Source organism: Palaemon carinicauda, chromosome 1 (assembly GCF_036898095.1).
Source record: "Palaemon carinicauda isolate YSFRI2023 chromosome 1, ASM3689809v2, whole genome shotgun sequence".
Classification (NCBI taxonomy): Eukaryota; Metazoa; Arthropoda; class Malacostraca; order Decapoda; family Palaemonidae; genus Palaemon; species Palaemon carinicauda.
Window position 1 is genome coordinate 9113518 of NC_090725.1, and position 26766 is coordinate 9140283.

Consider the following 26766-nt stretch of genomic DNA (forward strand, 5'->3'; position numbering starts at 1 on the left):
GGTTGTCCTTAAGATATTTTACACATAGCACATTTTGCTAAGGGTTAGGGCCGACTTCAGAACACCTCACAAGAGAAAATTAAAGATTTCGCTCGGAAGAAAAAAGGAGAATGAATCCCTTCTTGGGAAGGATAACGGAGGCAGGGAAGTTGTGACCATAAAAATGAGAAAATGAACAATTACAGTAAAAAATAAAGTGACTAAGAATCAGGGAGAAGAGGAAGAAGGAAAGTTTATAAAAGAAACTATGAAATTCAAGACAACGAATTGGAGAGTAGAGAAGAAAAGATATGCAAGAGAGTATGACTAATAGTTAGGGGTAGAATAAAAAGGAATTATTAAAAGAAAGCTTGAAGGTCAGAATCAGGGGGTAGAGCAAAAAATGAAACACTGATAAGAAGCCATGAAAATGCTTTTCTAAGAGGCAGATGAAAAGGGAAACATTAAAAAAGAAACAATAGAAAACGAAACTAAACTGATGTGTTAAAGGGAAAAGGAAACATTAAAAGAGAAACCACATAAAGCACATGATCATTAACAGTCTTGAGGGTACTCTGGTTAGTTTCAACTGTATCTATATCGATATACATACATACATACATACATACATATACCAAGGCACTTCCCCCAATTTTGGGGGGTAGCCGACATCAACAAATGAAACAAAAAAAAAAGGGGGGGGGGAGACCTCTACTCTCTACGTTCCACCCAGCCTAACAAGGGACTCAACCGAGTTCAGCTGGTGCTGCTAGGGTGCCACAGCCCACCCTATATCGATATACTACTGTATATTCATAAAGATTTCCCCATTTTTAAGAATCCTTACCTCACCTGTCCTAAAAAGGCCTGCGCTGCAGAAGAAACAGAAAGGAAGTGTGTCTGTGTACTAAATGAAATAAGTGTAAGTTTCCGTGATTCTTTTATATTTTTGTGGTTTGCATACATTATTTGTCTATGAAATGGCATGCATATGTATACCGATTTACGTTTTATATGAAGACGTGAGAGTATATATTTCTTGAAATTCACCTGTCGGCTGTCTTTAGATGTAAGTTTTTAAAAGGTTCTTACTAGCCTCCAACCTGGTAATTATCAAAAGGTACAATAACCAGGATTTTCCTGGTATTACGAAATTATACACATTGTGGAATTAAGTTGTCTTTATTAATCCTAACATCCTGGAAAATTTAATTAATATATTAAATCTTTATACCTAATCAATATTATAAGAATTTCTTGAGATTTTCATATTATGGGTAAATGAATTTCATAATATTTTCCCCGTGTTCTTTTATATCTATGTTATGAGATTTTAAATCATTGTATCCATAAAATATATTGATAATAAAGGTAACGACTGAAATAGAGCAGTTATGCCATAACCTAGCAGGGGTGTGGGTATGGCTCCACGACTCCTCTTCGCGAGCAAAGATGCCGGTAAGCCTTGGCGGCATCACAAGGATTCTCAACCTCTCTACACATTTTTATGAATGGATGGGGATCTACGATTGGATTACAGCGAGATCGCATACCTACGAGGGCATGGCATGTAACAATCCTGGATGTGGGTATGTGAACTGGTACGATCGCTGGCGTTCGGCAGTTGTGATCCTCTTGCCACGAATTAACGAACTGCCGGACTTCGTGGGCTACAACACCAGTTGGCATTAGCCAATCGTTAGCTCGTTCGCCATCGAACGTGCCCATAATTCCTGCCACATTTCCGAAATCCCACCCTGAAGCCTCTACTTCTAGAATCCTTAAATTCTTGGCCATGTAAACAGATAGAACGGGAGTTGTGATATACACATCATACTGCGTGTTCTTGATAGCTAATCCTTCCATTTCTTCATGTTCAGATACAGTATGGCCATTCAAAACCACTCTGAAATTAGGTTGTACAATAACTTTCATGTGTTTGTAAACTAACGTGACTGTTGGATGCTGCTGATGCACTTGACGCTTGAAGGTCAGTTTAGTGTTCCCAATATGGGCCAGTATAATTTCACAAGGAGTCTTGGGAATTCTCATTATTTCACCATCAAATGTCAAAACCTCATTGTTACCAATTAACATAGCAGTTCCATTGAAAGGTGGCAGATAATTCCTCAGATGCGGTATGCTAGGAGAGTAGACTATTTTAATGATGTTCTGTATTGGCTGAGTTATGTAAGTGTCATAGCTCCAAATGATATTTCGTATTATTTTGGTGGGATAGGGCCAAACTTCATGGAGGACTTGATTCAAAGAATAGAGCTCTTCACGTATGGGAATGTCAATGCCAACATAGCCTGGGTGAGTTTCCACAGTGACATAGACTGTTTCTTGGAGAATTCTGTCCACAATCATGTTTGCAGCGAGGTTAGCCATGTGATCCTTAAAAGAGAAAGAAGTCCATAGTATCTTTAAAGAATTCGAGATATTGAATTTTTCATAGATATCTCACGGTTTATATATATATATATATATATATATATATATATATATATATATATATATATATATATATATATGATAATTTTTTTGCACATTTAAACGTGTTTCTTTCATATTTCAAATAAGCCATATATATTAATACATTAAAGTCTGGATTCTCTTAACGACCTCGGGATCAGAGCCCCAGGCGGAACCGCCCAAAGACTATGATGTCGGACCGGCGGGGATTTGAACCCTCGTCCAGGATATCTGTATGCCAGTGACCATGGCTTATTTGAAATATATATATATATATATATATATATATATATATATATATATATATATATATATATATGAAATATTATAGTTCCAGTACTTACCTCTGTTACTTCAATCGTTATCCAGTTGATGAAGTCCACGAATGGTGGTATGGTGAGAAACTTGACGCGTAACTTTTCAAGATCTACAAGAAGCTCATCTCTGAGTTTAATCCACACCTCCTGCAAACTATTATACAGGGTAGGATATTTTTCTCCTAAGCCATGTAGCTCAGCTTGGACCTTCTGATACAGCCGAGACTCTTCACATTTCCTCCTAAGATTTAAGATGAATTCTGGTACCTCAGCAGTACGCATCATATGAGCTAGGTCCTTAAGTCCTGTCAAAAATCATTGGTTTTATGTAGAATGGGGAAATAGGATTTGGATGTGTAAGTAATTGCACTTTTCAAACACATTTTGTCTTTTTGATGGATATATAGTCCATTTCTTTTATCGAGGCATATTTGCACCGACTCGCAACGGTGCCCTTTTAGCTCGGAAAAGTTTCCTGGTCGCTGATTGGTTAGAGTTATCTTGTCCAACCAATCAGCGATCAGGAAACTTTTCCGAGCTAAAAGGGCACCGCTGCGAGTCGGTGCAAATATGCACCGCTAAAAGAAATTGACTATAGTTAGTAATATTGTCATTTATATTCAATATCTGCTTGTTTTAGAATAACAGTCTAAACCTCGTCTCAGGTTTACAAGAAATTTATACCTTTTGATGCAGTCCTTGCTCAATAGAATTAAAAGTGCAGGTTTGATATATCTAATAATAATAATAATAGTAGTAGTAGTAGTAGTAGTAGTAGTAGTAGTAGTAGTAGTAGTAATAATAATAATGATAATAATAATAATAATGAAAAATTATGAAGCGAAGGGTACTTCCTTATATTGAATGATTTGCTAAAAAAAATTGCAATAAATGGTTAGGAGTAGTAGTAGTAGTAGTAGTAGTAGTAGTAGTAGTAGTAGTAGTAATAATAATAATAATAATAATAATAATAATAATAATAATAATAATAATAATAATTATAATAATAATAATAATAATAATAATAATAATAAATTATGAAGTGAGAAGGGTACTTCCTTATATTGAATGATTTGCTAAAAAAAAATTGCAGTAAATGGTTAGGATTCTTGACGTGAAATGTAACGTACCTTTGATTACCGGAGAATAAGCTTCTTTGAAAACTCGTGTCATACTAAGAATCTTGTGAGTAGTTTGTTCCGTAAATGATCTTCTAATTTCAGCCATTTTTATCCAAGCCTTTGAGTATGCATTAATGACGTAGGAAACAGAAGGACTGTTAAAGAAGTTCTTTATCCTAACGTATGCTGGATGAATTTTGTTATCTCGCACATCATGGAAAATAGCTGTTGCTTCATGAACTATTATTTCCCATTCTTTGGACAAGGCTGGACTTGGGAATGGTATTTGCTTGGCTCTAGCAGCCTCTTGGAGAGCTTCCTTTATCCTCTGGATCCAGGATTGTATAGAAGTAGCGGTCGTATCTGTTTTCTCACGAAGGTAATTCTGGAATGGAACCAATGTTAGTACTGAATATCGCCAAGGTTAGATGCAGGTATCCCTCAGATTATTATTATCACGTTTTATGTTATTGAAAATAGATCTATAGTCCATTTCTTTTAGCGAGGCATATTTGCACCGACTCGCAGCGGTGCCCTTTTAGCTTGGAAAAGTTTCCTAATCGCTGATTGGTTAGAATTATCTTGTCCAACCAATCAGCGATCAGGAAACTTTTCAGAGCTAAAAGGGCACCGCTGCGAGTCGGTGCAAATATGCATCGGTAAAAGAAATGGACTATAGTTGTTAGCAGGCTACTGTTTTATGCAACTTTTACTATTAATGGAGATTTATTGTGTAATATTACGCAATTGATGAAAAAAAAAAAAACCGGAATAATACTTAGTTCAAAGCCTTTGCTGAGGATACTCACTAGGAGTGTTTTTGTTTCTTCCGATTTGTAGTCCAGTTGTAATTTAAGCATTGTTGGTGGTGTGAGCATTATTCTAGCAAGGAAAGCATTGCTATTTTGATTTGTACCTTTTACTTTTGTAGACAAACTAAATTCAACCTTATTTGGGTTTTCAAGCCCAAACTTGCCAATGTACATTTTTTGATCTCCCTGTTTATTTGCAGAAACTTCTAGGTATAGAGGCTTGCATGCATCTGCTTCGATATTATAGCTACCAAGGAAAGACGTGACGGCGAAAGCACGAATATGCGTTCCATAGCACTGAGATTTCATTTGGACTTTCGTTACAGCAGTTAGTGATATTACAGGGCGGCCTTCGCTTTTCATTTCGAAGGATACTGCGTTATTCTTGAAAGTACTTCGGTCATACTTCCCAACCATCATGAAGGATACTGGTTGTGTAGGGGCTTTTTTGAAGGATACGTCAAAGCCAACGGAATGTGGTGCGTGACCAATAACTGCAGTTATGACAGGGTGTGATTCCAGGATCTGAAATACATTTGAGGTCTGATTAGTTAGCTTTAGCTTATATTCTAGATGATTTTACTTGTCATTTATATATATATATATATATATATATATATATATATATATATATATATATATATATATACACATGTACATACATATAGTATATATAAATATATATATATATATATATATATATATATATATATGTATGTATGTGTATATATGTATGTATATTTATGTATATATGTATATATTCACATATACTGGTGTGCGTATATATTATATATATATATATATATATATAAACACACTTATATATATGTAATATATACTGTTTATATATATATATATATATATATATATATATATATATATATAAATAAATATATTGTACTTGGGCATGTTAATCTACGTTTATAATGAATAGACAATGTCTTAGTGGCGTCCAAAAATTGAAGATCATTTCTCTGCTGTTATCCTGAAAACTACTTCAGGATAACAGCAGAAATACATTTATTTTCCTCCATTTATTGTTTGGAGTCTACACGTGTTTCGGATTACTTTGCGACCCTTCTTCAGGACTACAGAGAGTTTAGGAATTACACTTTAATATATAAGTTATGTTGATGAGAATTTGATACAAAAATATTTTGATATTCGGAAGCTCTTAAATTTTCGTATTTATAGTTCAAAGAATGTAAATTTTTCATTAATCATTTTTTTTTTTTTTTTTTTTTGAAGTTTTCTGAATTTCCAAATATTTTTGTATCAAATTTTCACCACCATAACCTATGTATTAAAGTGTAATTCCAAAACTCAATGTAGTCTTGAAGAAGGGTCACGAAGTGATCCAAAAACGTGTAGACACCAAACAATAAATGGAGAAAATAAATTTATTTCTGCTGTTATTGTGAAAACTATCTGCGGAAAGTCTGTCCGAAGAGAAACTATCTTCGATTTTTGGACACTACAAAGACTTTGTCTTTTCGTTATAAATACGCACACACATACACACACGCACACACACACACACACACATATATATATATATATATATATATATATATATATATATATATATATATATATATATGTGTGTGTGTGTGTATATATATATATATATATATATATATGATAAATTTTGCACATTCACACGTGTTTTTGATATTCAAATGAGCCATATATTTTGCATACATTAATGTCTGGATTCTCTTAATGAACTCGGGATCAGAGCCCCAGGCAAAATCACACAAAGACTAGAGCTTCAAACCGAACGGGAGTCGAACCCTGGTCCGGGAAGCTTGTATAAACAGTGACACTACCACATGGCCATGAAGATAATTCATCTGTATTTATACCTGTCGAATTCAGGTTTTTTGTACTTAGAATTGACATCAAGCCATCTTCACCATCGAAGGGCTTGTTTGAATATGAAAAACACGCCTAAATGTGCAAAATTTATCATTAATCGAATGCCAAATCACAAACATACCAATTAGCTACGATGGTGAAGATGGGTTGATGTCAATTCTAAGTACAAAAAAAAATCTGAATTCGACAGGTATACAGTAAGTACAGAAGAATTGTCACTGACTTTTATCTTTCTTCGTGGCTAAGTGGTAGTGTCACTGTTTATACAAGCTTCCCCGACCAGGGTTCAACTCCCGGCCGGTTAGAAGCTCTTGTCTTTGTGTGATTTCGCCTGGGGCTCTGATCCCGAGGTCGTTAAGAGAATCCAGACATTAATGTATGAAAAATATATGGCTTATTTGAATATATATATATATATATATATATATATATATATATATATATATATATATATATATATATATATATATATATATATATATGCTTTCTATATTTTATGTATCGGAATCTGTAAGTAGTACTACCTTTATACTGATAATATACTCACCCTTGCCGAAAGCTCTGCACTTAAATATGTCGAATCTTCTGTTTGAGGTCTAGAAGTTATGGTTCCTGTTAGTTTGTCAGCTGCATCAGGAAGTATGTCAATTTCTAGTTTACCCTGAATTCCGGCGCCCTTATTTGCTATTTCAATAGTAACTGTTTTATCTCTGGGGAAATGAGGGTGGCGTACACGTGCGTGCCACTGATGTCTGTCTGGGGAATCCATTGTCCCTTCGGATACAGTGGCAAGAAGTTGAATCTCATATCTTTCGTCTCCTTTGTTCTTATCAGGGTAAAAATGAATATTCGTTACAGTTGGGGAGACTTGGCCCTCAGCATGTATCCTGCGGTGTGGAGTGTGAATCCAAAGTGTGTGGGTGTTGGTTGGGAAGTTTTCATAGCCCGAGTGATAAACACTCCGCTCACCCCTATATTCATATGTGGCCATGGAGGAAGACGAACCCTCTTGGCTAACTACTATTTCTCTGACTTTCTTCATGAAGTCAGCCATGCCTGTGAAGTCTGTTTTTACTTCAAAGGATTTTATTCCCACCCCTCTGTCATGAAGTGAGGTCTTCCACATGAAAATTTCAGGAGGTGTTGTTGCTTCAGATTTTGCCTCTGCAGAAAAACCATTTCTTTCGGTTGCAATTTTGAGTTCTACATCCATGGGGTGCTTACCTGGTACTGATGCAATTACCTGTAAGGTAATATTTTAGAAATTAAAAAGAAGTATGATATGAAGTGTATTGGTACATGAAATGTACTCTTAAATTGTTAGAGAATACTCCATGTTATACTTAGTTTAAAATATGTGTTACCTTCTAAATTGCGTGTATGAACCAAATACTCCCATTCTTCCTCTTTGTATTGACATTTATTTCTCTGTCGTCCTGATTTTAATTTACCTGTATGACCTGATTTTACTTACATTTACTCTCATCTTTCTCTTCTCCTATACACTTTCAAACTTTTATAAGTTTTGGCTATCTTTAATATTCCACAATCAGCACTGTGTTGTCTGCAAACATTAACCATGCCACAATCCATACACAGCCCATTTTCGTATCCTTCAACTTTGAACATAAATCTGATAACATTTCACTGATTTCTCACATCACACATTTATGAAGATATTTTTGGGCTCAAGCCATGTCGTCCTGATGGAAGTTCCTAAGGTAGCTTCAAAAGGATATATTATACATCCTTTTGAAGCTACCTTAGGAACTTCCATCAGGACGACATGGCGATCTCACCCAAAAATAGATTTTTCGCTTCGCTCAAAACCCGTTTCAACATCCAGAGAGACATAACCTATCCTTGTCTCGCGTCACTTTCTCACCAAAGCAGTCACTCTCCCTTCATAAGTTTCTTACACATACTTCACTTTTATTATGAAGGTTTTTAATCTTTTGTAAACTTATCATTACAATGAATCCTCAACACCTTCCACATTAGGTTTATTGATTTGATCATACATAAGTTTCGTATGGCTTCATGTATACTGCATAGTGGGTTTTTTTTTTTCTATTGCTTTCAAATTTCTCACTTAATTGGTTCATAATAAACGTTTGATCCAGACACTCTTTGTCTTAACTAGACCCACCTTGTTTTTCTCCATCAATCCTTCTGTTCATCTTCCCAATCAATGGAATACCATATACCTTCCCTGATATATTAGGTAATGTTAAAGCCTTATAACTCTTAATGTTCTTTGCCGTCTTTACTTCTATACAAAAGAACAGTTATTCCTCTTACCTTAACTCATAAATAATTTGCCATCATACCTTTTTTGCCTTCGAAGGGGGCCATTTAACATCCTTATTGCAGCAGGGCTAGATGCGTGAACCAAAAAAACCTTTCTTTCCTTTCCTATCCACTCTGCCTTATTCTACCTAACATTGCAAGAGGGTCTGCCCTTCTCTTTTACTCTCCTCCTATACTTCTTTTTTCCCCCTTTTTTTCTTACTCTTTCCCATCCCGGGTTCCTGCCTTCGGGCTATAAACTGGATTGCATCCAGGGGTACTCATCCTTATCCCCCATTCCCCACTTCCCTATCCTTACCAAGGCCAAGGCCTCTTACCTATACCTTTGAAACCTTTCCCTCATTCAGAATTACATTACTAACCCTTGTCAATATCACCACTCTACTGTAGTGTCTCGCTTGTAAATCTGACGGTTTTCTATCCTCCAAATGCAACATGTATTCAAAATCCTCACAACCTAAATTCAAACTGTACTCTTTATGTTTGCATCTTTTATTCTGAGATTCATTTGCTCATTTGCCTCTCTTCATTTATTTATTTCCTTTTTTCCTTTCCTCACTGGGCTAGTTTTCCCTGTTGGAGCCCCTGGTCTTATAGCATCCTGCTTTTCCAACTAGGGTTGTAGCTTGAATAATAATAATAATAATAATAATAATAATAATAATAATAATAATAATTTGCCTCTCTTTCTGCGTGTTCTCTGTATTCACCCCCTCTATTTGTATTACTGACATGTTATTTTCATTCCATTTCTTTTTGACTACCCTATTAGTCTTATTCCATGCACATAATTCCTTCTCTGTTCATGCAGACACGCTCCATATAATCTATTTTTCCTTCATCAAGCCTTTCATTTCTTATAACACCGCATTATGTATATATGACCTTTGCTTCCTAGATCCACAAAAAATCCCTGCCTGCCCTTTGACTCTTTATTTGAATTTTACATACTATGCACATACTTTTTATCCCTAGACCGTAATTTCTTCAAGTTCTCTTTATACTCGTTTCACATCCTTATCGAACGTGGTTATATTGCTAGCCTCATTTTTACTCTATTTTTTCCTTCAACTTGAACCTTTATCAGTTTCAACTTTTATTTCGACCAAATAACGAAAAATGTAGCTTCAGTCACTTAATTTTCTGCTTCCACATCTATCAATGTTCTCTTTCATGTGATTTATATTAACAATTAATATTTGAAGTTACACATTCCAGTTTCTCCTTCCCAAGTATGAATATTAATTTAATTACCCTCAAAATAATGCATTTCCAACAATCAAGCCTCTTTCCAAATACGTTTCCTCAGTGCTTTCTGTTCAAATTTGCTTTAGGAACTCTCTACTAATTCCCAGTTCCATATATTTCTTTGTCGTTTGTCTGTGTCCTTAAATCACCTATATTTTCCAATCCCAGATAGCCACATGTTAGTATCCTTTCCCATTCATAGTTATAACACACATTAATCTCAGCATTTGCTTAGACAATCACTTCCTGTTCTCCCCATTTCTGCATATACTGTCCTTTCCATCTATCTCACTAATTGCCTAAATATACCACTTTCTCTCTCGCCTTGAAAACAAAGTAATTTGTAACACATTATTGTTCTGCGTCAAATTCCAGTTACCCTTTGCAAATGAAAATGTAATTTCAAAATTTCCAACTTGAACCAGGGTCATCATTCTCTCTCTCTCTCTCTCTCTCTCTCTCTCTCTCTCTCTCTCTCTCTCTCTCTCTCTCTCTCTCTCTCTCTCTCTCTCTCTCTCTCTTTCCATTTTTATTGTAGATTTATTCATTGATCTTTCTCTCTCCAATTAGTTACATGTACAACAATATTATGCTTTCTAAAGTTCCAATCCACCTCTGTTGTTATGCCATCCTTTTCTCTGTCGCTTTATTCTGAATATCCTATCCATCATCTAGAATGCTGGCACATGCGCTCTTGTCTTCTGGGTATTAATGTACCTCAGATGATATTTGTATTTATGTATGTAAACTTACATGTATTCCCCACATCATTCCCTTGTGAATTTCATCTCTAAAAATATCACTTTTACTTCCAACGATTGCAAGTTTACTTTCGTGCGATCTTATATGTTTCAAGCCTCTTTTGGTAAAACTTATGTCTGTAATTAATTATTTTTGTAAGCATTGTTAATATAACACCTGCAATTAGATTAAAGCTATTCTATACATGTGGAAATTATTCTTCATGTAATTGTGATAATCGTACCTTGGCGGAAAATTCTCTCCCTGTTGTTGAATCTGTCGAAGACCTGACGTCCACTTTTAATGCTGATTCGCCTTGCTCAGAAATTTTGCACATGAATTCTGATCTTACTTCAAATTTGCTCCTTCCATCAGATCGGCTTTCGTCAATCAAGTTGGTCATTTTGTAATCGGAATCTTCCCAGTTCTTATATCTTAAATGTGAATCTATCTTGAGGTTAGATCCCCTGCGGTCTCTATGTACGCCTCCTTCAAAAATAAGGGTTTTTCCTTCTTCATTACGCAGGCTTAATTTTAATCCATTACCACCGTGGACTGGGTGAATTAGGTAATCCGTTTCTAATTCAAGATTTGCATTGTAAATCTTACCCTCATAATCTATAGTTGACCTGAAATAAGAATAAAAATTCTGTGGTTACATTGTTTCAGAAGATGACACACTTCCCAAGAAAGGTGATGAATTCTTAGCATCATTGTAGTTATTTCAACACCCGTTTAGTCTCTCTCTCTCTCTCTCTCTCTCTCTCTCTCTCTCTCTCTCTCTCTCTCTCTCTCTCTCTCTCTCTCTTCCTTTATATTATATTTTAATATATTCAGTTAAAGTGTTACATATAGCTTTACTTACACAATTGTGTGCTGCTGTGGTTGCGAAGGATTTTTAATCAATTTAGAGTCAATGATGAGTTTCTTATTTGGGTCATGGTTAGCATCCCAGAATGCTTCAAACTTGGCCTTATACTCTGCATAATATACATGCAAATCGCCCCTAATTCTTTGAGGTCTTTCAAGCGCCAATATGTTATCAGTGCTTATTTCGATTTGCTTGTCATTGGCAGCGATATCAATCCTATGCTTTACGAAGTTTGCGGCTTCAAATCGGAAGGCCATGTGATTCTCCTGAAGGCTTCTACTTCCAAGTTTCCACTCTACTAATAACAGAGACTCGTGCTGATTAGCTAAATCGAACAACAAAAAAATCTTTTCATGCGTGAATTCGTATTTGGATTTCCACTTCAAAGGTTCTTCGTTAAGAACCTTGATTTGTAAGTTTGTCTCAATTTGTCTAGCCTGTGGTTGGAGTTTTATATGACATGGGCCCGTCACTTCCAAAGCTCTACGCTCACCATGTAAAAGGGACACTGTTAAGCCATATGCATTCTCTTCTCCACTCGGTCTTAGAAGTCCTGTTAGCCTAAGAGGACTTGTCATTGCTGGAATATCAACCTGCCAACAAATTTATGTATTTATCTCTAGTCAGTTCTATTTACGAAATTTGTACGGTTTAGTGAAAATTTTCATTGATTCTTTTCTGCCCCCATGCAATGTATTTTTTTTAAGAGCTATGATTTTACGGTGAATTATCTCATTTTTCAAGTTCAATAATAATTCAGGTAAACGACAATAAGACAGTTTTTTTTAGATCTTACCAAAAGAAGGAGTTGATGTTCTCTATCTAAATTTGTCAACATTGCCTCAAAATTCAAGTGGTGACTCGATCCCGTTAAAGGCAATATCTTCATTACCATTCCTGTTTTGGTTATACCATAGAAGAACTGTTGGTGGATCTTTACTCCTGATGGTCCAAGTTTAACTGAATAAAAGGAGAAGGAAAGAAATCATATTATGCAGAATGAAAAATAAAGATCTGAAATTGAACTTTCAGTTATTGTACATAGAAGTTTTGCTTTAAAATTCATACTATTCCAGTACAAATATTTTAGAACTTTATGTTCTTACTGTAAAGTCAAACAGGAATCTCTTAGCTTTGGCCAGGAATATTTTTAGTTGGATTTTTATATAGCCTTCACAATACTAACACTCAAGTGTGTTTTGCATAGCGTAGTCTCGGTCCATGCTTCCTATTGCTGAATGTGTTCCAGCATATTTGATTATTTCATCGTCTCTGTGATTTAGACAAAAGGCTGTTGTGACCACATCGGACTCGGGACTCTCTCCACCATGACGCAAGTAAGAAATGATATTCCATCCAGCAGAACCTAAATTCAACTCTAGTCTTCGTATTCTCTTCAGATGGGGAACCTGTAGGTCGGCAGACCACTGCAGATCGAAAGCAACTGGAAGACAAAAAAATGCAATCCAAGGGACATTAAACATATTTATCCCTATCATCGGAAAACATAATCCACATTTTGTTTCAAACTGCACATTTTCCATTTTTTTAACATGTCGGGAAAGCATGTAAAGCATCTTACATGGGGATACCTTGTTTGTTGTAAATTCACTCAGAAAATTTACGTCAGTAGATATATTCATGTTTCATTGAATCTTTTATCATGCGTGAGTAGAGCCCACTATTCAAAATTAGATGCACTTGATTGCATAGTCTCATCTGGCTAACAGTTGGTCAATGTCCATTTGCAAGTACAGTTGTGTCCAATTCGTGATAAATCCCTTTTTTTGAGTAAGTTTAAGCAAGTGCTTTTTGTCCGTTTATAAATAACATTAAAGTCATATGATTTACTAGTTTGTGAGATTCACTATGATACTGTGATATGATAGAACAGTTTACTTTGTTTGTTGTTAGTTATAATATTTGGACTTGATTTATAAATACATAGATATATAGTCTACAGTATATATATTATTACGGTACATTTAGAGAATTAAAAACAAATAGTTTAAATCATGGTGCTAGCTTTAAATCTACAAATATTTGCTGAAATTTATTAATTTCAGTAATTGTATTTTCAAAATAGATTTTACATGAAGCAAGTGACTTACCTTGGAGGGCTAACTCAACAATGTTGACCATAGCGTTATGTGTCTTTACGAGAATAGCCATGTTCACGTGTGGCTCAACTGCTCTTGATAGGATTTGAAGAGAAAAGACTTTACTTGATGGTGGGAAAGATCTGCTTTGACTTGTAAATAATATGAGATCAATAGAACCGCTAGATGTCTTAGACGTTTTTTTGTATTCTAACTTGATTCCTCGAGATAATTTCCTAACATTTGATTCGTACTCTCCAAATACTTCCAGGTTCCTTTCATTGTCTTCATCATGCAAAGTAACCCAGATTCCTCCTTTGAGATTTGGCCCTATGACAGTTGCCTTAACATTATAAGAAGTTCCAAGTTTTGTGTAGGAAATGGTAGCTTCGGTCTTCTTGGGGGTAGATAATCCCTTTGTCTCAATATTTATGTTTAGCTCTTTATTTCCAGATTTGTTATGGATTGCAGCTTTTACCTTGTAGCCTCTCAATGAGGGATCGGTTTTTGCAATGTGGAGCTTTACAGTTGATTTAGCACCTAAAGGAAGACCAGTGTTACGGAAGATATCTGGTACATCCATGTTATAACATATCTTGAAACCAAGCATTGGCTCCCACTCAGTATTGCAGAATGTTTTCTTGATCCTGTTGTCTCGTAAAGATTCTGGAATAATCACTTGTTCTTGTGACCCAACTACTCCTTTCATGAGGTAAGTTTCGCTTTGTGCTTCAATTAGATCCGTGTTTTCTGGAAGGTCAATATGAGCTTCATATCCAGCACCAGCTTTCTTCAAACTCACTGACAATCCGCCGTTAATAGATAAAGAATTCTTCATTTGAAGACCTGTTTTAGATAAGAAGCAGTCATAACCGATGAATCCATTTGCTTCTACTGACAATCCAGGTATCATTTTGAGTCTGTTTTCGGAATCAATGGACTTGGAGAAAAGTTTATTTAAATTTAATTTGCCTTCCATTTCTATTCCAAGAATTGCTGTCCCAGTAAATTTCATTTTAAGTGGTGTTCCATGACCTGTTGGCAAATAGTAGTCCAAAGCAATTTGAGTCATGTGTGAAAAATCCTCTTTAGCATTTATATCCTTGGAGAAAACATCTTTCATTGTTGAAATATAGCCATCCATAATGTTTCCAAAATCCATATCTCTAATATTTCCTTTTAAAATTTTATAGGCTATATCTTGGCCCATAATGTTAGCATATAGCTCGACATAAGGAACCTTTGAAGCTCCCTCTTCATAAATCTTTTTAAGCATCTCGCCAATAGGTGTTGAGTCCATAATTTTTTGCTTCTGCAAAGCTCTGACAATCTTTTCCAAAATGGAGTCGCCATTATTTTTCATTGCTGAATGTTGGGAAGTGTCAGGGAATAGGGAGGAGGGAGCTAATATGTTCTCCATAATTCCATCTACCCCTTCGAAACGACCACCTATCTGCCCCAGGTTGAATGATTGACCATACAGCATTGAAGTGAAATTGAGAGCTACAGAACGAGGAACGAAAGATCCAGGGCCATAGATGATATTATTCTCTACCCCACCACCTAATCCAAGAGAAGGTTCATAGAAAGTTGTATCGATGTTTTGAGAGTATCTTCTGAAGTCTTGGGTGTAATTGCTTGGAATAACAAAGTCACTCAAGAGATATTTGAGATGTTTCTTTTCGGGGTTTGTAGATTTTTGTATGTTCAGGATGTGGCTTAGTACAAAAGATCGAACTGAAATGTAATAAAGAATTGTGATCATTATTTTACGCTTATTATTACGAGTTACCAAAAATGGTTTTAATCATGTTTATGTTCACGTAATATGAAAGTTGATTACCTTTTTGCCAAACAATTACCTTGTGTGTTATCCTCTTTTGAAATCTTTAATATTATTTCTTCAACATCTTCCTTTTCAGCACAGCGCATAGCAGCCAGATATGATGCAATTCGAAGCTCATCATTCCTTTTATGATCAACAGCAATTTTGACAAAATTCAAAGTTGCCTGAAAATTCACACATAATATAATAAACATGAAATTATATATTCATATATTTTTCAGTAAGTTTTCAAACCATCAGAATACTACTTGTAAATCATTACTCACATATCGCTGACATTTGGCATTTCTGAAAGATCTAATTGCAGCTATGCGAATGCTGTTCTCAACTCCTTTTGTTTCAATGCATTTGAGGGCAGATTTTGACACTTCTGGGGTCATTACTCCTATGTTGCCAATGGACTCAAGTGTAGCAAAGGCAGCGTTTTTGGTCTCATCATCATCACATGGAGCACACTGCTGTTGTATTTTGCTATTTAGGGTATTAATAATATCTGCTACTTCTGTTTCCCTGTGACATTCATGATTATGACGACAGAAGTTGTTGACCATGGAAGCAGCAGAAAGCCAAGCAGTTGGTAGATATTTGTTACTAGCAAATAATCTTTTTATCTCCTTAAGTGATTGAAAATCAGGATGATGTGTATTGTAAAGGGCTGAAGCATAGAGTGTAGTGTGCATCGGAGTTGTGCCTTTCAACAGTTCATCTATTATGATTTTAACAGAGCCAGACTCGTGGGTAAAGGCAATGGCATGTAGGTATAAACTTTCAAGTCTCTTTATCTGAGGACATATTTGGCCTTGGCGAATTTTCTCTAAAACTTGTGGAAAATCTCTGTCCGGAACACGCTTCATAACTTGTATAATGTCAGACATTATTGAGGCACTTTCATGTGCAACGGTCTGTCGAGTCTTTTCGCATAATTCTTTTAGCCTTTCTTCCAACAAAGTAGTGAAAGCTGTGTTCTTATGTGAAGGCCGGTGATCATAAAGAAGGCTTCCATAATCATATTCTCCCCTGATGGTTGAGAGAGATTCAGGCGCTTCTTCATTTTCAGAAACAAAGTGAAGTGTTGATTCCTGATTTGCTTCTATGTGTTTGTAAGCTCCAACAGAAGGTCTCAAGACTGCCTTGTCTCTGCAGGTGATGCTGGAGTAAATGCTGTTCGTAATTTCTTGCTTACATGTTGTCCATGATCTTTCAATAGGAACTGGAGCTTTTAGCCAAATCTTAGGAGTTTCTGCCGGTGTAACGTACTGGTCCAAACACTGACGATGATCTTTAATTTTTGTAACAGTAACTGTTTCACTCTGTTTCTCTACAATGTACTGTGTAGGGCAGCGGCCAGATAGATCAGTCTGTTGAAAGTATATCGAAACTATGTGAGATAAAAGTTGTTTATTTGAAGTATAAACGAGGAAACAGGGAAACTAAATTTAGTTATAGATGTTGAATGAAATCATAATAGTATTCTAGTTTAAAAACTATATTAATTTAAGACTAAAAGCGGTTTTCAACGAATTAACCTCCCCCCCCCCAGGGTAACCTATTACCTATTGAGTTATGCAATTAACCTGTACCCTCATAAAACTATCACTGCACATTGGATGGTATTAAATTGAAAATAATTCATTATATATTTTTTCTACAATTTGAAGGAAGTTACTTTATTACAGTGAATATACTGTTCTGGGAAATATAGGCAAAATTGTTGTTTATTGTAATACTACGCTACTGTAGTTGAACTGAAATACCTTTTTGAGTGCCCCCTAAACACTATCCTGTGAACGAGGAGTAACTGAACAAAAGTTTATCAGGGCTATTCAATATGAAGAATATGTTTTATGGCTTTTTCTTTGTGGTTCTATAATTTTCAAAAGATCGTTGGAAATATTTCTATGTGGAATTGAGAATGTCCTAACTTAGATAAGTACCTGTATAATATTTGTTTATCAAATCCAAAGCTGTAATGTAATTGTTGCTTTGAATAATAATTATCTGAAGTTAGATTGAATTGCTCTTGCGAGTACAGATCTCTGTTATGCATCAAATAATTTACTGAATTCCTATAAAAATCTAGGTTAAGGAAAACCTTCTTTAAGGAAAAAGAAAACAAAATATGTAAGAATAAAAATATGCAGGAATGAATCAATTAGAAGAATTCAGGGGTTAATTGTAGAAGCCTAAGACCGATGGCTAGGTAATCTAAATTCATTACTGTGTAAGTTAAAGATATTTCGCATACGATTTTCTGCTGCTATGTACACTCACGTAAATTTTACATGTAAATGAGATCTTATCGTCTCTTTGCAAATATAGCTGAGGAATTTGTCATTTACGAACATTCCTACATGAAATATTGGACCATATCATAGCAATAAAACCAAAGATGCTAACTGGTGGAGTTAGTATAGATGACGCATACCTCTGTAAAGTTTACAGGTGAGCTGAGAGTACTTAAAGTTGGCAAGAGGTTCTGGAAAGCTGTAGCAACGCCCTTCTTCAAATTGATTGCCCATGGCTCGTCAGAAGGATGGCTGCACACCCTTTGCACTCTTCCATCAGTCAGGGCTACCACTAGTGGGTACCTTGCGAGGAAATTCGACTCGTCACCGCTGGCTAAGGAGAGGAACAGATAATTAAGGGATTTTGACAAAGGAAATATCTATTTCTGGGGAGATACTGTGACGCCCGGTGAAAAGAGTCCTTCTTTACACTTTTCTGATATAAATACTTCCAAATATACCAGAGAAATTTAAAGTATGGAATGCAGAGGTTATTACCCTCGCGCGAACACCCAGTGGGCGTCGTGTATAAAGCAGGGGCGTGTGAAAACTATATTCTATTGTCTTTGAATAAAAGTAAAAAGCCCCCATTGTTATTAGTGGCTGAGAAAGACTTACGAGTATTCCCATCGATTTTGACATCCTTGAAGGTGATGGCCATCTCACAAGGACTCAGCCAAGAGAGGAGGACTGTCTTTTCCCAGTGGGATTCCGTCACTGCCCCGTTCACTCCTTTTAACTCCACCTGGGATTTGCCGGAGTACTTGTAGGTATAGGTCTTGTCCGTCCTGTACCTCAATTTAACCGCGTCTGTGATAGGACACTCCTCGGCACAAATTGGGACGGTGCTTGGCCATGGCGCTGAAAAGGTTTAGGATTGAATGCAGTGTTTATTTGGCATGGTATTAAGTTTATCTATTTGTTTCTTAACTTTTATGTGCTGTTTGCGCATTTCAAGGTCTCGTAGCATGCCAAATCACCCTAAATAGAAGACCTAAATATAGAGCTGGAATTCCTTTCTCTGACCCTTCTGCATGTTGTAATATTAGATGTACAGAACAGTATAGCACTAGATTTATTTTACAAATTCTGAATTCACTCTCATGTTTTCTGTAACAGGGAAATTTCGCACTACACTTTTTCAGTTTAAGGATTGTATAATATTTATTTTGGGTGCAAATATTTAAATTTTTTATGATATATTTTAGACACAAAATATATGAGTTTTATTACACTAGTGTTCATATTTCTCTCTCTCTCTCTCTCTCTCTCTCTCTCTCTCTCTCTCTCTCTCTCTCTCTCTCTCTCTCTCTCTCTCTCTCTCTCTCTCTCACACAATTATATGAAAAAAATTAGGCCAGCTTCTTTAGATTATTGCTATCAACCTATGGTTCATCCGAAAGTCGAATGTCAATTGCCGGATGGGGCTTTTATGTGCCACAATTCTCCGTCTCATTATAGCACGTGCAGACTTGAAGTGAATGATTAAGCTGTATCTTCCCTTGCAGGATACAGCCTATGTAAGGTAGGAACAATGGAACAATATGGTTGCAAGATCCCACCGGGAAGTCATAGTTTGGAGAACGCAAGCTTGATGCAGACCCGCTGGGAAAAAAAAAAACTGTGAATCTGTGGCCATATCCGAAGATTTCATTTGTTTGCAAATGCTTTTTTGTTGACCAGGCGGACATGAGTCTTTTTATAGTTTATTTATGACATATTTGTTTTTGATGTTGTTAATAGTTTATATATGACATGTCTGTTTTGACGTTGTTACTTTTTTAATTTGTTCTCTTCATTTATTTATTTCCTTATTTCCTTTCCCCACTGGGCTATTTTTCCCTGTTGGAGCCCCTGGCTTCTTATAGCATTTTGCTTTTCCAACTAGGGTTGTAGCTTGGATAGTAATAATGATAATAATAATAATAATAATAATACTGTAAATGTTACGTATTAGTTGATTGTTGACCAATTCTTACATTTCATGAGATATGAACGACTTCTATGATTCAACGATTAATGTAAAGTAAAAAAAAAGCCAAAGGTTGTTAGGTTGTAAAGGAATGAATGGACATCTACAACAAGGCACCAATTACCGGTTGAGATACTACCACGAGACAGTTGTTGGGTCCTTTGGCTGGTCAGATAGTATTACGTTGGAGTCGTGTCTGGTTACGGCTCATTTTTTCTTTGCTTACACTTCACATGCACAGAATAGTCTGGACTACTCTTTACACATTCTCCTCTTTCCTCATACACCAGACAATACTAAGATGACAAAGCAATTCTTCTTCACTCAATAGTTTAACTACTGCACTGTGATTATTTAGTTTCTACTTTCCATTTGGTAAGTGTAAAAATGAAGCTTAAGCTGATTTTCTAGGAAAAAGGGGCACGCTTGGGTAGTGCCATAGCCTCTGTACCTTGGTCTTCCACTGGCACACTGTTCTGTCTGTTTCCTTATTTCCTTCTCTCATTGGGCTATTAACCTTGTTGGACCCCTTGGGCTTATAGCATCCTATTTTTACCAGCTACGGTTGTAGCTTAGCTAGTAATAATAATAATAATAATAATAATAATAATAATAATAATAATAATAATAATGTTAACAGACTCTGGAGGGCTTTAAAACTCTTTGGTATGGTACATTATAAACAAATAAGAGAAAGGTATAAATAAGAAAAGGAAATATTCAGGCAAAAGAAAGAGGGAATAATAATAAAAGATAATGAACTGAATTCCTAAAAACACCAGATACAATACCTGAAATGGCAGCCGTCACGAAGCTGCAGAGGAAGAAGACGTGAGTTGAGTAGTACCTCATTTTGAGGTCTTGTCTGAAGTCCTCGTTCCCTACGACTGTGTTTCAGAGAAGCAAGTGCTTTTATATATTAACAGTTATCTATCCAGAGAGCCAGTAAGCAAAATTGTTAAGTGAGGGATCAACTCTTATCTCTTCCATGCTGACTCTGCTAAATCCTGCTTTTCATCGATATGTAAATGTTGCCATAAATTTTGATATTTTTTGTTGGTATTTTAGAACATGTGATCGCTCTGGGGCTGAAACAATGAAATTTTTAAAGAGGTCAACATTAAGGTGGCATTTCGTAATATTTATCTTAATTTATCGAGTATCTTACCTAGTTTTGTATTTTATTCGTATTTTAGTACTTTCTTCAGTATTTTTAAACAGACAATTTATAAATAGCCAAAAACAAGTGTATAAAACTTGAGTTCTTCCTAGAAAGTATTATTGTCTACATATTTTTTTTTCACAAATGACACTAAATCAAGAAAGAAATAGACTTTTACCAACATTAACATTATTGTTCACCCTTTATTGTAGAGCAGAAAAATTGGGAATAAATAAAAATACAATAAGTTTCTACAAACAAAGACTCGGTTGTGCCTAATCTCTTCTTAAAAAGAAAAATTAGTTCATTTATTGAAGTATCTACTTTTTCTTCTTTATTTGAATAGTCTTGAGTTGCTTGTTTTAAGACGAGCCAATTCGTAAGTGCAAGAGAAGCATTTCTGACAGTCGAGACCCGAGTCATTTCTACCTGTATTGACTCTGGTCGAGACGATAACGATTTGTCTGCAGACGCTCACGAAGGAGTTTTTTTATATTCTTTTTTTTTCTTTTTGGTACTGCTGAAGCTAAGGTCAGTCAACTGAACGCATTAAACGCATTTCAAATCCCCACCCTCTCTCTCTCTCTCTCTCTCTCTCTCTCTCTCTCTCTCTCTCTCTCTCTCTCTCTCTCTCTCTCTCTCTTTACACACGCACACCTATATATATATATATATATATATATATATATATATATATATATATATATATATACATATATATATATATATATATATATATATATATATGTATATATATACACATATATGTATATATATGTATATATATATATATATATATATATATATATATATATATATATATATATATATATATATATATAAGATCATCCGTAACGAGTCCACCGTCCACTGCAGGACAAAGGCCTCAGACATGTCCTTCCTCTTGCGTCTGTTTAGGACCTTTCTATGCCCGTCTATACCCGCAAATTTTCTTAGCTCGTCAATCCTTCGTCTTCTCTTCCTTCCTCTGCTTCTTCTGTTATTCCCATTCTTTTATTCTTAAAGTCAATCTATCATCTGTCATTCTCATTAGCCTATATGTCCTGCCCATGTCCATTTACTTTTCTTTCATGTTAGAATATCCTCTACTTTAGGTTGCTCTTATATCCATGTTGCTCTTTTTCTGTCTGTTAGTGCTATTCCCATCATTATTCTTTCCATAGATCTTTTGACTTGTAACAAGCTTATGATCTAAGGCTTTAGTAAAGGTACAAGCTTCTGATGCATGTTAATACTGGTAGGACCAACTGGTTAAATACTTTTCTGCTTAGAGAAAGTAGCATTTTACTTTTCAAAATCTCTCCATCCCATGTTTATCTTTCTTTTAATTTCGGTCTCATGTTCTGGGGAAACACATACTGTCTCTAAAGGTTCGTCCATAACCTTTATTTATAGTTTCTGTATTTTCATTGATACTGATATTAATTTTTAATCTTACATCTTTTGGAATTCCTTTCGTGATTCACTAAATAGAACTATGTCATCTGCAAATCTTAAATTGTTAAGGAATTCCTATTAATGTTAATTCCTACATTTTCCCATTCTAAATTCTTAAATACGTCTTCTATGCTTGCTGGGAATAAGTAAGGAGAGATTGTGTCTCCCTACCTAACTCCTTTCTCAATCGGAATTTTTTCACTATCTTAATGTAATTTCATGATTGCTGTATTTCCCGTATTGATATCTTAGGTGTAACGAAATAGGATCCATCTACTCCTTCTCTTTGAAGAGTTTTCATTATTGTTGAAGTCTTGTCAAAATCAAAAGCTTTCTCATATTGTATAAATTCCATAAATAGTGATTTGTCATACTCTTTTGAATTCTCCATTAGCTTGTTAATTACATGAATTTAGTTAGTTGTGGAATATCTACTTCTATCTACAGTATATATATCCTGTATCAATGGATAAAAAGACCATCGGAACACACGCTTTCTCACTTTGTTGCAAAAGGTTCGTGATTACACTTTGCACAGTGAGGCCCCCTCAGACAGGTATCATCCTATTGCACTTGTAAGAGTGATACTGAAACTCTTTATATATATATATATATATATATATATATATATATATATATATATATATATATATATATATATATGGTAAATTTTGCACATTTAGGCGTGTTTTTCATATTCAAATAAGCCATATATATTTTTGATACATTAATGTCTGGATTCTCTTAACGACCTCGGGATCCGAGCCCCAGGCGAAATCACACAAAGACAAGAGCTTGTGACCGGCCGAAAATCGAACCATGGTCGGCAAGCTTGTATAGACAGTGACTAAACCACGATTACGCCTGGGGCTCTTATCCCGAGGTCGTTAAGAGAATCCAGACATTAATGTATCAAAAATATATATGGCTTATTTGAATATATATATATATATATATATATATATATATATATATATATATATATATATATATATTGTATATATATATGTGGAGAGAGAGAGAGAGAGAGAGAGAGAGAGAGAGAGAGAGAGAGAGAGAGAGAGAGAGAGAGAGAGAGAGAGAGAGAGAGAATATTCACTAAGAATTATTTAATGGCTTGATTACTATTTTTTCTTAGGTAATAATATGTGAATTAACAAATCAATGTTATATAATAGCACGTGATATGTCTTAATGTTCCTGTTCAAATATAGAACTGGCCGTATGCTTTCCTTTACACACAACGGAACACAAACAAGTAAGGTATGTATATATATATATATATATATATATATATATATATATATATATATATATATATATATATATATATATAAAAGTTTCTTCTAAACTAGCAACTTAAATGTATGAATTGGTCAACACATGTACAAAGAATACAGACATGAGAAAAATAAGATAATTATAATTATAAATAAATAATACTTAAAACTCTTTTCTGCTGAAAGCAGTTATCTAGGTTTAGTTTGGGTTGAAGTTTTTCTATGTAAAATGTTTCCAATAATCTTAGCTCGATCTCAAATCGAGCTTTACATATAATACTAAAATCAAGATGATTAAAATTGGTGTTGCACACAGACTGCCTTTTTAATGTGAACAAAGATTTCAGTTTACTCACCTTTACAAACTCTGCATTAATTCATTATCATTCAACCTTATAATGGAATTACTACAAAACACTAAGTAAAAGGAGTTTTATAATGTGTTATGTAAAATGCTTAATGTGTTTTATGACAAATTGTATGAAAGGTTTGATGTACATAAATGGGGAAAGAGGTATCGAGAACAACAAAGAGGTTTGTATACCGTTAAATGGCATAAAAAAATCATTAAAAGCGGTAATTTGTAAAGAAAAGGTGTCATCATTTCTTACAGTCTGCATGAATAAAAAAGAAAGTGCAAATTTTCATACCAAGTATGTCCTCTTTTATTTCTGTTATGATATTTGCAAAATTACGTGATGATGGGCCTCAGCTAAGTGGGAAGCTATAGCTAAAGACGGTTATATGAAATTACGACATTCATGGTATATGAATTGTACTAAATTGGTATTTTGAAAGAATTTCTGGGTATATTTGTCCAGAGTTATTTATTAAAAAGAAATTTCTTTATTCCATTTCTATTGCAAAAGGATAACGAAAATCATATTTATCGCTTGAACCATCGGCATAAAATTTTAGAAGCTGGCAGGACTCCGGGGTGTGTAACTGCTCACTCACTCCGCAAAATAGGTTTGTGGCCACTCTATCAATTAATAGATAGGTGTAATGCATCTAAATTTTTACTTAGTATTGTCATTGAACTTTTACCCGAGACCACAAAATCTTATGTTTTAATCTTATCCCTTTCTACCTGAAAATTAGCTCGCATACTACCTTGTTATTAATTTTGGCAACATATTGTAGTAAATTTGGTATTTCTAAACTCCTATTTTAGTTTTATGGCCCGATTTATGTATACCACCAGCTCTCTCCTAGGGTTTTGCTACGTATCTGCTCTTATATCTTGTTCTTATAACTTTCCTAATTTTGGAAATAAAAATAAGTTATATGTAGGTCTATTATCAACTTCTTTGCACGGGTCACATACAGTACACCATTGGGTATTTTCCCCTGAAATTTATTTTTATTTAAGTGTTTAACTTAATTTTATTATGAGGCTTGCCTTATTCATATCCATTTCTCTGATATAAGGCTGTAGGTCAATTTCTTCTATGAATCTAAACTTTTTCATCCCATTCTTATTTTCTTCAATCATTTCCATTATCTTTTCTTAATTTCTGTTTTTCAGAGTCCTTTTCCCCCAATTCTTCATTTCTCATACAGTATTTTCATTCTACATTAACTATAATTTTCTTCAATGCTGCTGCTCCAGAACTTTCCATAAGGGTTCTGCAATTGGTATTCAATTGTGTCTCTGATTAATCTCTTCATCAGAGTTTATGATGTTATAGAACGTCAGAAAGCTGGACAATGACAATCAAAGACAGGAGCAGAGTCCAAGCTTCAGAGATGAAAAGCCAGAGAATAATAATGCACAAAACAAGAAGAGATAGAATAAGAAATGTAGATTTTAGAAGGATGGTTGGGGTATCTCCTATGTTGAACAAGATTGAGAAGGGACAGCTGAGATGGCTGGGACATTTAATGAGAATGGATGGAAATAGAATTGCAAGGAAGAGATGGGACTGGACGTCTGGTGGGAGGAGATCAAGAGGTAGACCACGTAAACGCTGGAGGGATGGAATTGAAGAGATTCTGACAAAGAACAACATGCCAATAATTGAACAGCTGAGAAGAGAGGGAATTTTTGAAAACAGAATTGAGTGGAGGAGACAACTGATTCCACTGACAGGCTGAAAGCCTACCTGGGAGTGGAAGTGAAGTGAAGTGAAGAACGTCAGGACTTTCTTATAATTGATTGTACAGGACAGTGGCCATATTCCTGTTTTTGCTATGAGGCCCTAGTATGGATCCTCACTGAGCTATTTTCCCTGTTGGAGCCCCTGGGCTTATAGCATCCTGCTTTTCCAACTAGGGTTGTAGATTAGCAAGTAATAATAATAATAATAATAATAATAATAATAATAATAATAATAATAATAATAATAAAGAGGCCTGAAAATGGATGAAGGATCATACGTGATTTTTTTATTCATACAAATTTTTATTATTCTGTATTGAAGGTTTTCCAGATGATTTGCAATCAGTTGAGCATATTTTTGAGAATTTCTCGGTGTTTAGTTACCACCGATGGAAATTCCTTTTTAATTGAAAACAAAGAAATTTTGGTAGATGATGCAAACGTTCCCGCACTCTTTAGTTTTTACATTTTTTATTATAATACTATTGCGTAATAATTTTCTCATTTTTTAAATGTCAGTCAACAAGAGTTACGTTTATTTTTTTTTAACATAAGATTATAAAAGATTATATTTTTCTTTTATTACAGGCGTAATAATTTTCTCATTTTTAAATTTCAGTTACATAAATTGTTCAGCAAGAGTCAAGTTTTATTTTTAAACAGGAGATAATAATATGTTAATGAAAATTTCATAAACGATTAATGAAGGCTTAAATGAAATTTTCCTTTTCAGATTTCCTCGCGTCACTCTTTCACAGAATTCTGTGCCCAAAGCAATCACACGTTATCCATCATTAAGTCTTATCTTTTA

General features: G+C 34.8%; 1 protein-coding gene across 1 annotated transcript; it reads right to left on the reverse strand.

Annotated features, from left to right (window-relative positions):
• Window positions 1-961: 961 nt before the first annotated feature.
• LOC137646742 (vitellogenin-like) lies at window positions 962-20905 on the reverse strand. Its single transcript, XM_068379852.1, has 15 exons — window positions 20746-20905; window positions 18601-18843; window positions 18123-18316; window positions 15964-17055; window positions 15714-15861; window positions 13864-15588; window positions 12939-13196; window positions 12549-12712; window positions 11747-12345; window positions 11126-11510; window positions 7130-7825; window positions 4702-5229; window positions 3902-4277; window positions 2799-3076; window positions 962-2376 (listed from the first exon to the last, which is right to left on the reverse strand). Exons 1-15 carry the CDS (start codon window positions 20804-20806, stop codon window positions 1384-1386), a joined length of 7740 nt encoding a protein of 2579 aa, XP_068235953.1. The 5' UTR covers window positions 20807-20905; the 3' UTR covers window positions 962-1383.
• Between the last annotated feature and the right edge of the window lie 5861 nt (window positions 20906-26766).